At 38.8% G+C, this 12,425-nt stretch overlaps 1 protein-coding gene across 1 annotated transcript in view; it reads right to left on the bottom strand.

Annotated features, from left to right (window-relative positions):
* The window catches only part of fbxw8 (F-box and WD repeat domain containing 8), a 68,019-nt gene that overhangs the window by 27,827 nt on the left and 27,767 nt on the right, over window positions 1–12,425 (bottom strand). Inside the window, exon 5 of the mRNA XM_039770963.1 lies at window positions 4,245–4,402. Within this exon, the coding sequence (XP_039626897.1) occupies window positions 4,245–4,402 (158 nt within the window). The remainder of the gene's footprint in view (window positions 1–4,244; window positions 4,403–12,425) is intronic.

The following is a 12,425-nucleotide window of genomic DNA, read 5'->3' as shown; positions in this document are numbered from 1 at the left end:
GTGATCAAGCCTAAAAACTATCAAAAGTTTGCAACTGTTTGCAGATAATTATTTTTCTTGGTAATTACTGAAGTCACGTGTGTCTTTTGAAAGCATCACAACACAAAATACTGTAAAACTTCAAAACCTGCCATTCATTCCAACACAATGCTGAACTTCACAGATGAAGACTTAAAATATGATAAAAATATGACCAAACACAATGGACTTTACTAATAAAAGATGTTAAGGTAAGGACTTCTGATGCTAAGGAAAGGACCAGTTCAACAATTGTTGCACAATGAAAAAATTCATATATAATCTAACACCTGACACTTTTAAAGCTATTTAAGACACTAATATTCAAAATAATTGATAAGAAATTGTACCACATTTATAAAAAGATGATAAAAAAAAAAAAAGATTTTTGAAATTTGATTTTTGTAAGGCTTACAAAAAATGCTGTGAACCAAAAAATATTTTATCATTAAACGATCGCCTTTTGGAGAAAAACTACTAAAGGCCATTCTTTCTACAAGAGGACCAACTTTAAGGCACCAATGTCTCTGCAGCATACTTCTTGGAAGATTACAGTATAGAGGAGGGCTTATGCAGATGTCCATAAGTGCAATTCCATTTCCATCACAATAAACTCTAAAGTACGAATTGCCCAGTTGGGAAACTGACAACTGGAAAGTGTATGCAGCCAGGCACAGTTAATGGCAATTAGACTAATTACTCAAAAGGTAAATTATTGCTTCACAGAGTGAGGCCAAATGTATTTGGATTAGTTAAGACGATGGTGTTTAGGGACAGATGACATAATTGGCACCTGAAATCAAGATGCCTAGCTGGTTATGCTGGAGAAAACTGTTCCAGTAATTATAAAACGTGTCATAAAATTGTATTTTTCAACACAACTCAGTCAGACAGAAAGAGTGAGAATCTCTCTCGAGATGCACAGTCAGACTCTATGAATGATAATTTCTAATTAACCTTTTTAAAGCATAATGCTGCAGTCTCCTGCTGTCATATCCTTTTTCGTCAAGAATGTTTACAGCTTACCTTCATAACCTTAAGTACTTAAAATTATGGCATGTCACTTAACATCTAAAACAGTTAACAATAAACTCGGTATTATGATTATCCAAGGAGCAATCATTTTGTGGTCAGCATATCATTTCTTTCTTTTTCAGTATCTGAAATAAAACTATGTTTTTTATGCTTCTAGCAGAGAGCCAGAGAAAAAGAACACTACGGTGTTCTTATCAATTTACATGTGCCGTTCTTCAAAACATTAGTTATGGAAGACGTAAAGGGCACGGTGTGATTAAAGTGCACATCATTTTGTTCACGTTAACATAATTTAGGCTGCATTACTGTTCTGCTTAATATGGATTGAGAAGTACAAACAAAGCTGAATGTTTGGCCGTGACACTCCCTTGTAGACTGTTCAAAACTGTTCACATCAACAAAAGAAAATTCAAAAAACAAACCAATATCCTGAAGTGCACTCCTATGTTGTAAAGAGGGAATTAGTGGAAAATACATAGGCCAAAACATGAGGAACACAATTTCACATGTAAATATTCTAAAGGACGAAAAGGATGTTGGTGCATTTATTGGATCCACATTGAAGACAGGGATATTGTAGTGCTAAATGTTTTATTTTCTTATAATTTTCTTATTTTTCTTTCATTCTTACTGTTTTTCAGGCAGTTTCTTCCTACTTTATTATATTTATCCATGTACAGTTTCTCAACAGGTAGGAGCTTCCAGGTCATTTCAAGCATATTAACTGTCGCAAACACCACAAATTGTTCATAATTTATCAGCACTCAAATACACTCCATTTTGCACAAACCATACTGCACATAAATAAAACAAACACACACACAACCTAAATGAGTGTTTCAAAATTAGAACTGGGCTTTATGAGTAAAAGCTTCCAGAGGATGAAATTGTCTGGAACCAATTAGTAACCACATCATCATCATCACTATACCCTCATTGGCACCATTCCCAGTAAGACAAAGGTTCTAGATTCTAAAAAAGAACTACTGTAAATAAGATGTGAAGCTCTGTGTGTGGTTCCAGAAACTTCCATAAAATAGGAAGTTCAAACTAAGCAAAATCAAGACTTGGCCTGGTGCAACACAGTAGCTGGGTTTACCTACAATTCTGTATCCTGACTGGCTGTCAGCATGAAGCACAGCAGGCTCCAATCACTCCCATCTCCTACCTCAAAACCTCTGTTCTTTTCCATGTTTTCCAACATTTTGATATTTTCAAATCAGTTTTTCACCAAAACACTCCTTATCTTGTTTCCACCAGCCCTGGCTCCTCTCCCACGTTCATGGTTTTTACATACAAATAAAGTAGTGGTAACGGCACCCAAAGCTCTAGGTATAAATTTTTGTTTTCTACTTCTCTCTGCCATCATGAGCTGATGAATTCATGGACATCCTGCACTGAAAATAGTATTAAGTAGTTCAGAAGCTAGCATTCTGTTGGTGTTTCCCAACCATGGCCTGCAAAAATCAGGCAGGATCATGAAGTTTAGTGTTTCCCAACTGCCAGTCTGTGCAATTCTCTGCTCATTGATGTATTGGTAGAAAATGTGGACACTCAATTCTCCAAGAGAGACCACTCTCACTCTCTAATCCAATGTTACAAAATCTGGATGCCGCAAACTCCAACGGGATCCCATTTCCCCCAGCTCTATGATTCTATCAAATAATACTAAGATGGACAGGCTCTTCAATCTAACTCTAGTAAATCTGGATGCTCAAAATTCCAATTTCGCCAATTTCTACCAAAACAGTCCACAAAGAGTTGCTCAAACATCAGCTGATCCACAACTCAAAAAGGCTGAAAACCACTGATCTATTATATCTAATTGGTCTGACTGATAGTTTTCTTTTTTATTGATTTTCTGAATGCAGTACTCATTTAAGTTAGAAATCTGTACACAGTCATATCAGATACAGATCACTTGCAAAGTTAATTTTGGTAAAATAAAAACCAACAGCATTAAGTATTAGTAATGTAACTGTACAGTACTCTGTAAATGTTGTAGGTCAACCAAGAAAATTATTTGTAAAATTACTCTCATTTTAAAAGTACAATTTTGCATGGCCTCTCTTGTAATGCAAAACTACAGTAAAGCAATTTTCTGTGGTACACTGCTGTGCAAAGTCCATTTTTGTGATAAATTTTGTGATCAATTCTTCCAAGCAGGATTTGCCATCACCCTTCTTTTGACTTTTTTGCTTTCTGTTCTTTCCCCTGTCATAGCGATCCCACACTGCTTCAATTATGTTGAGGTCAAGGCCAGTCTTATACTCCTACTGATGAGCAAAAACTTAAATGATGTTTAGGAAACAGAAAGGAACAGCCATTCAAAATGAGAGATGCTAAAGTGACTTTTTAATAACATAACAGCCGGCAGGTTTAACTTCAAATCCCAAAATAACTAAACCTTTTATCTAGGTTAAAATGAACACAGTAATTAAAAAATAGCTTACCAAGTCTTGCTTGGGTTCAGTGAAAACCCATGCACAATGAATAATCCAAAAATGAACTTTAGGAATTTCTTACATCAAAAGAAACTTTTAGATATACTAGGGGGCTGTGCCCCCTGCTCGTTTCTCTCGCCAACTCCTTTCCCACTCCCTGCCAGTGTTACACGCCGTTGTGAAGAAGGGTCTGAACACACCCCTAAGGAGACATGGCCGCTCCACCGAAACCATGATACAATGGGAAACAAATAACAGTTTTATTTTTTAACCTCCTCTTTGCTCGATCAGCTGCTGGATTGCTGCTCCTGCCATGCCGGGTGATCTGCATTTTGTGCGGCATTGCAATCATTTAAAAGCCTGTACAGCAACTTCTTGTCCCCCAGACATCCTCAAATACTATGCATTCTCTTTTCGCTGTTCTGTTATTTCACCAAGTAATATTTTCCGTTTGTTTGCGCTAATGTGATCTTTACTCTCATTTTTTTGAGACATTCGAATTTTCCTACTTCCATTATCTCTAACCTGCTCTGAATGTGTATCACGAGACTTGCTTCCAAAGGTTGTAAGTATGACGTGACTTGTCCGGCTTGCGGGACCTGAAAGTGTCTCTCTGTCTCTCTTCCAAAGATCACGTCTCGTTGCAAGATTTTTTTTTTTTTTTATAATAGAGAGACAAGTCAAAATAACTGGGTAGAACACAGACACGTGACAACAGAGATGTACTAGCAACAGAACAATACCCACCATCCTCATAGGCAGCCACAGCCACATTTTCATTCACACAGACATGACTGACATGTGGCCGTAAGGCACTTTCTCTGGACACATGGCTAGGTCTCAGGTAAGGCGAACCAATATCCAAATTCTGAGTGTCCCACAGCCTCACATCTCCAGAAGTGTACCTAAAACAGACAGGGAAAAGGTACTTCCTTATACAATATTTTAGTGCTTTTCTGTGCACTATAAAAATGTTAAATGACTTAGCCGTGTTACCTATAGGCAACAAGGTGACTCACAGATAACAAAAATCATTGTCAACTACTTCCATAATTGATTATTATTGAGGACTTCAGTTAGCTGTTGTTGCACTGAACTTTAAGATATGTACATTTGCAATCCACTAAATACAATGATAATAACTCAGATACTGAATTATAATTATTTTGTCATTAGTGGACACGGCAACAAATAAAACTTTAATAAAATAAAATTTAAAAAATCCACTCAGTCTGCATGCTTTACCAATAAAGAGTCAAATCATGATATCTTCTTTGCTAATTTAATACAGTCACAATAAAATAAATTGGATTGAACACAGTAAATTAAACAAACAAAATAAAAAGTTAATGAGAACTAATGAAATCTCTCTATGAAGTGTTAAGAAAATTATGTGACCACCTTATGAACAAGAGAGTATGGGATAGTACTTGTAGTCTAAGTGTTAAAAGAGTGACAAAAAAAAAAAAAAAAAACACAAACGAAGTTACTCTTAATAACTGCTTTCATTGCAATATCAATAACATTAATCTAAAAAAGTTACTTTCGTATTTACATTTTTGCTAGTTTGATATAATTGCGGATCAAATGAATGTTGAAAAAGTAGCCAACTATGGTCAATGGTCTGGGTCTGCATTTCCTTTATTTGTGACTGTTACCCAGGTTACAACTTAACATGGATAACTGGAAGGGCAAATGGAGATCTGCTCCTTATGTGTGGCTACTGGCCAATAACATTTCAAATTAACCATTCTGCAATCAACCAAAGGTTCAGATTTTGCCTACCTATAATTAACCATTCATTCATTCAGAAATAATACTAATATACCTCTTTGTCAAGTCAATGATTGCCTGCCTGATAAACATCCTACATAGAACAAGAGAAAGCTATAGCATCTTACTTGTGAAAAAGACACAGCAGCTGTTAAATAAAAGGGACAATTCCACTAAATACGGTTTTGTTTTTGCAGAAAACAAAACTTAAAAAAAAAATAAATAATCAGGAGGGGTTTGTAAATTTATTAAATCATCTGTAAAACACACTAAGACTTGCCACTCTTTTCTACTCGTATTTGCTGCCTGAAATGTATACAGCTTCATAAAAATTGCACAGTAAGTGGCATTGGATTATTACATTGAAACTTGATTTGTGTGATGGCATTACAACAGACGATGAGGATTCCCCAGGGCCACAGACGCAATGAGTAAAGTAAGATAACAGTCCAAGAGGATGGTAAATTTTTGTTAATTCAAATCAGAATTAAACAGAAAGAAATGAAAAAAATGATCTCCTCAGAGTTTCCTTATCTTGTCACAATGGAAATCATACAGTGCTTTAGGGGATTAACTCAATTTTTGACATTATACTCTCAAGACCACAAATATCTTATCAGATACTGAATAAATGTGTGCATATTGGTGATCAACCTCACATGTTTTTCTTGTGCAAGCAGTTTAAATCTAGATTAAACTGAAATAATGACATTTACATAGTGCTACTCAAAGCTCTTAACATAGACAGTGAGGAGCCACTAATGTGTAGCAACCACCTGGGTGATATAATGGCAGCAATTTTTGCACAATTACTCTCTCCACACATTAGCTATTAGGTAGTGAAGGGGTGAGACAGATTGTTAGCCAATAAAGGGACAGGGGATGATTAGGGCGCCAGGATGGACAAGGTCATGGGAGGCAGTTTAGCCAGGACATCAGGGTACAACCTACTCTTTTCAAAAGATGCCCAGGGATCTTTAATGACCCCAGACAGTTAGGACCTCTGTCTTATGTCTCATCCAAAGGATGACACCAGGTTTTTCAGATCAGTGTTGCCATCACTGCACTGGGACATTGAGATCCACAACTATGACTACAGGGTAAGTGCCCCCTCCTGGCTTCACCAAAACCTCCTCCAGCAGCAACCCAAGCTTTCCCAAATGCACCAAATGTAAATATTAGGCTCACATGGAGTTTGTCATTGTTATTAAGAAAGAATGCACACAATGATTTATTTAAATAAAACATCTAAAAAAATTAAAAGAAAGCTATATAAAAAAGGAAAGCACTTAGAATCAGCAGTTTAAGAGGCTATTGGAAACACAGAACATCTCTAAGGCTGACATCTTTTGGTTTAGGCTCAATCATAGCATAAATTAAAATGTAACGGCACAACATGTAAACAGACAAAAGATGAATTTTAAATTAAAATACTTTGTATCCTAAGCAATATCTAAAAATCTAAATAAATATTATTATTAATAATAATATCAAGCTATAGCTGCTAGCCCTTGGGACCATGAACTGGATAGATGGATAAACAGACAGATGGATAATAAAACCACCACATGATCACAGTTATGAACTAACTACTAATAAATCAATAAAAGGCAAAATACATTCATACCAGCCCTTCAGCCCAATATGCTCATCATTGTAAAAGCTCAGTCAGTGTATGCATGGACTGAAGTCTTGCTGAAATGGATTGAACCAGTTTGAAAATGTTAAAATTAAAATTTTATAACATGCTAGACAACATGGTCTAGCCAAAGGATGCATTGGAAAATCTGATGGCAACTAAAATAAGAAATTGGTAGTGCTTCCTGTAGCATCAAGTTAGAATCTGCTGAAGATACGTCACCAGTTAGTTAAACAAGATCTACAGGATATACTTAGTTGCTAGAAAAAATATAAAATACTAATCAAGAGTATGCGAAGATTCGCAAAAGGCAGTATACTGGTAAAATCACAAGTAATAAATAATAGTGTACAGTGGTGCTTGAAAGTTTCTGAACCCCTTAGAATTTTCTATATTTCTGCATAAATATGACCTAAAACATCATCTGATTTTCACTCAAGTCCTAAAAGTAGATAAAGAGAAACCAGTTAAACAAATGAGATAAAAATATTATACTTGGTCATTTATTTATTAAGGAAAATGATCGAATATTACATAATTGTGAGCGGCAAAAGTATGTGAACCTTTGCTTTCAGTATCTGGTGTGAGCCCTCTTTGAAGCAATAACTGCAACTAAACGTTTCCAGTAACTTTTGATCATTCCTGAACACCGGCTTGGAGGAATTTTAGCCCATTCCTCCGTACAGAACAGCTTCAACTCTGGGATGTTGGTGGGTTTCCTCACATTAACTGCTCGCTTTAGGTCGTTCCACAACATTTCGATTAGATTAAGGTCAGGACTTTGACTTGGCCATTCCAAAACATTAACTTTATTCTTCTTTAACCATTCTTTGGTAGAACTACTTGTGTTCTTAGAGTGGTTGTCTTGCTGCATGACACACCTTCTCTTGAGATTCAGTTCATGGACAGATGTCCTGACATTTTCCTTTAGAATTCCCCAAAATAATTCAGAATTCATTGTTCCATCAATGAAGGCAAGCCGTCCTGGCCCAGATGCAGCAAAACAGACCCAAACCATGATACTACCACCACCATATTTCACAGATGGGATAAGGTTCTTATGTTGGAATACAGAGTTTTCCTTTCTCCAAACATAACGCTTTTCATTTAAACCAAAAAGTTCTATTTTGGTCTCATCCGTCCATACAACATTCTTCCAATAGCCTTCTGGTTTGTCCACGTGATCTTTAGCAAACTGCAGATGAGCAGCAATATTTTTTTTTGGAGAGCAGTGGCTTTCTCCTTGCAACCCTGCCATGCACACCATTGTTGTTCAGTGTTCTCCTGATGGTGGACTCATGAACATCAACATTAGCCAATGTGAGAGAGGCCTTCAGTTGCTTAGAAATTACCCTGGGGTCCTTTGTGACCACGCCGACTATTACACGCCTTGCTCTTGGAGTGTTCTTTGTTGGTCGACCACTCCTGGGGAGGGTAACAATGGTCTTGAATTTCCTCCATTTGTACACAATCTGTCTAACTGTGGTGGTGGTGGAGTCCAAACTCTTTAGAGATGGTTTTGTAACCTTTTCCAGCCTCATGAGCAGCAACAACTCTTTTTCTGAGGTCCTCAGAAATCTCCTTTGTTCGTGCCATGATACACTTCCACAAACATGTGTTGTGAAGAGCAGACTTTGATAGATCCTGTTCTTTAAATAACACAGGGTGCCCACTCACACCTGATTGTCATCCCATTGATTGAAAACACCGACTAAAATTTCACCTTCAAACTAACTGCTAATCCTAGAGGTTCACATACTTTTTGCCACTCACAAATCTATATATATAATTCACTAAGCCGCCCGACCATGGGATACGCACGACAGAGCCACGCCAGTCAACTCACAGAGCCCTGCCCACCAACTATAACCCTCCTCCCGCGTCATGGGGAACGCACGACAGAGCCCCGCCCGCCATCTCTAATCCTCCTTCCACGTCCACCGTTGCTCTCGAGGCATGCGCACTGCCTGCTCATGTGCCCACCCCCAACACCTCACCAAATGCATCCTCAGTCGCTTTGGTCTGTGCTACAGTCCACATGCACCTCTGAGCCACGTTGACTGTTCATTTTCTTAACATGGCCAACGCTTCACATGTATTTCATGGAAACAACACTTCTTTCAATGTTATACAAATTCCTGCATCAGGTAACTGTTTGTTTCTATCACTCGGATATTTCTGGAAAAAATGTCATCGAAGAAACTGTTGCTCTTGAACTTCGCAACATGGCTGTAACCTTTGTTTGCCAACATTGGGATAACTTCAGCGACGTGCTGTCCGTTGTTCTTAGTCACGGAAGCATAGTCATACAGTGTGCTCAACAATACGCTGACTACATGAATACTTCCGGAGTTTATGGTGGCGAGGCAGAAATTGTGGCCATGTCCCAAATGCTTCTAGCTACTATCACCATTCACTTCCAAGAACGTCCTCATGCCTCTCCTCGAGTTTACAATCCGGGCCAGCGTCTCTCCATATCCCTGCTCTTTAGCAGTCCTTTGGATCATGGGCATTACAAAGTTCTCTTGCCTCTCACAAACACACGTGATGACCTTCTGGTGCCATCTATTGACAATGTCGGTATGTGCACACAAAATACACAACCACCTGTTCTCCACACTGATGTGACGTCACCTTCTCACTATCCTCTTACTGAAAAACATTTACAAACGCATTTCACATCGGAATTTCAATGCAACATTTGCTCAAAAACCTTCACACTCCAGAAATATCTCGACGCACATTTAAAAACACACTCCACTGAACAAACTCATTCCACACAGGACTTTCAATGAACCATTTGTTCCAACACCTTCCGACTGCAGAGATATCTCAACGCACATTTAAAAACACACTCCACTGAAGGAATGATGCAATGTGAACATTGCCAGCAATTTTTCAAAACAACTCGCACTCTGAAGAAGCACTTACAAACTCATTCCACTAATCCCTCAATTGCACAGTTTGTAACGAAGACTTCACGGCTGAGATGGATCTCCTCAACCATGTGCAAATCCATTCAACACAAACATTTGTATGCAACATTTGCGACAAACAGTTTCACGCACGCAGATATCTTACTAACCATTTCAAAACACATTCCCTGACGAAATCCTTTCAGTGTCAACACTGCACTAAATAGTTCAAAACATCATTTCTTCTCAACAAACATACGAAAACACATTCCCATGACACATTCTTTGAATGTGTACATTGCAAAAGCTCTTTCAAAAATTCACATCTTCTTGCAAACCACATGCACAGTCATCACATTCAACTTTTCGCTGCTTTTCAAGAAGATACCGTCATTCCCGTCCAAGAACATAAAACGGGCCTACCTACCGCACAATGTACTTCTTGCAATGCTTTTTATTGGCCATCAGAGGTCAACAAATCCGGACATTACACTAAGTGTTGTCATACCGGCAAGGTGTCTTTGCCACCGCTATCTCAACCTCCTCTTTTATTAGAAAACCTCTTGACCGCTGTCCCGAAATAACTGTGATCATATCAGGGAATACAACTCTGCTTTAGCTTTCGCTTCAATGGGAGCCCAAATCACTCAACCATCTGGCCACGGACCGTATGCTTTCAGAACCCACGGTCAAATTTATCACCAAGTCTTTCTTTTATATACCAATCCTAACACGTCAACACAATACGGTCAGCTATATATCTTCGATTCTGCTGAGGCTACCACTCAACGTTTGCAAAAGGAATGTAACAGCGCTTGCAGTGACATTTTGTTGCTGCAACTAGACAAAATGATACGAAAGGTTAATCCCTTCGCTAAGTCTTACATGCAAAAGCATGACATTATCATTCACAGTAACCCTTTTGCTGCTGTACGAATAGTATTCATGGAAAATCCAAATCTGGATATGAGAAGGTATAACGCCCCGTCCTGTCAAATTGATGTTGCTGCTATCTTTGTAGGTGAAGACGGGGAACCTCCTGCACAACGCAACATTTGCATATACCCAAGGGGAGATGCTTGCAAGCGTATCTCTGTACTCAATATGAACTGTGACCCCATGGTTTATCCACTGCTATTCCCTTACGGAGATCCAGACTGGCACATACAATTGACCCATGTTGCGGAAAAGCGAATCGCGAAAAGAACACGAGTCACGCAACTCCAATTTTATGCTTACAGGCTTGCCATGAGATCTGCATTTAGCGTCTTGCATTCCAATGGCAAACTCTTCCAGCAATACGTCGTCGACGCATATGTCAGAACAGAAGGCGCGCGTTTACATTACCTACACTCCTATCAGCAAGATTTGCGTGTAGAGCAATACAGGGGACTGCTGGATGCTGTTGCTGCGAAAGCACAACACCATAACCTTCGCCCTGGACAATTGATCATTCTTCCCTCTACCTTTCAAGGCAGTCCAAGGTATATGCAACAACTACCAAGACGCGATGGCAATTGTCCGCAATTGTGGAAAGCCTGACTTATTCCTAACCTTCACCTGCAATCCTGCTTGGCCGGAAATCTCTAACGGCAATTCTCATCATGAGCGACCAGAACAGAATTCCTAACAGATATTCTGGAGAGGAATATTTTTGGCAATGTTCTCGCTTACATCTTCGTCATAGAGTTCCAAAAACGAGGATTGTCTCATTGCCATATGTTACTTACACTTGACTTACAATCAAAAATAAGGACCAAAGATGACATACACAAATATGTCTGCTCTGAGCTTCCAAATACTGAAATACACCCTCGACTTTTCCAAATTGTCACTAAATGCATGGTACATGGTCCGTGTGGAACGCTCAACGCCAACTCACCTTGCGTGAAAGGCGGCAAAACTTTCCCAAAGGACTTCAACGCTGAGACTCAAGAAAACACACAAGGATACCCCATATACCACCGAAGACAGGGGAAAACTGCCATTGTTGGCAAAAACGATATCGACAACCGTTGGATAGTTCCTTACAATCCCTTGCTTTCTCAGAAATTCAATGCTCATATTAATGTTGAAGTTTGAGCATCCATTCAAGGTATCAAGTATCTATATAAGTATGTCTACAAAGGACACAACGCTGCATCCATTGCACTTCACAGGGAGCCAGCCAATGGTGTTTTCCAACACGATGAAATACAGACTTTGCTTGACGGTAGGTATGTTAGTGCTCCTGAGGCTATGTGGCGTTTGAACGAGTACAGTCTTTCAGAAAAATCTCACGTTATTACATGATTACCAGTTCATTTGCCAGAACAACAAGTCAATTTCTTTCATGAGGGTCACGAAGAACAAGCGCTAAAAAGACAAGCCAACAACACAGATCCAGAAGCAGTGGAGTTACATTACAAAGATGTTCCTCAACATTACATATTCCAACAGTCCTCTGGAAAATGGAAAAAGAGAATCAGAGGAGGCACAAAAGTGATCGGTAGAATGCCTGTTGTTGCCATTAACGACACTGAACGTTATTACCTCAGACTTTTCCTTACCCGTTCCGTAGGCATCACAAGTTTCCATGAACGGTCAACGGCGTCCAATGTG

The sequence above is a fragment of the Polypterus senegalus genome, chromosome 12 (genome assembly GCF_016835505.1).
Source record: "Polypterus senegalus isolate Bchr_013 chromosome 12, ASM1683550v1, whole genome shotgun sequence".
Taxonomy (NCBI): domain Eukaryota; kingdom Metazoa; phylum Chordata; class Cladistia; order Polypteriformes; family Polypteridae; genus Polypterus; species Polypterus senegalus.
Note: the sequence above shows the minus strand (reverse complement) of the source record. Positions and strands in the feature narration are given on the sequence as shown.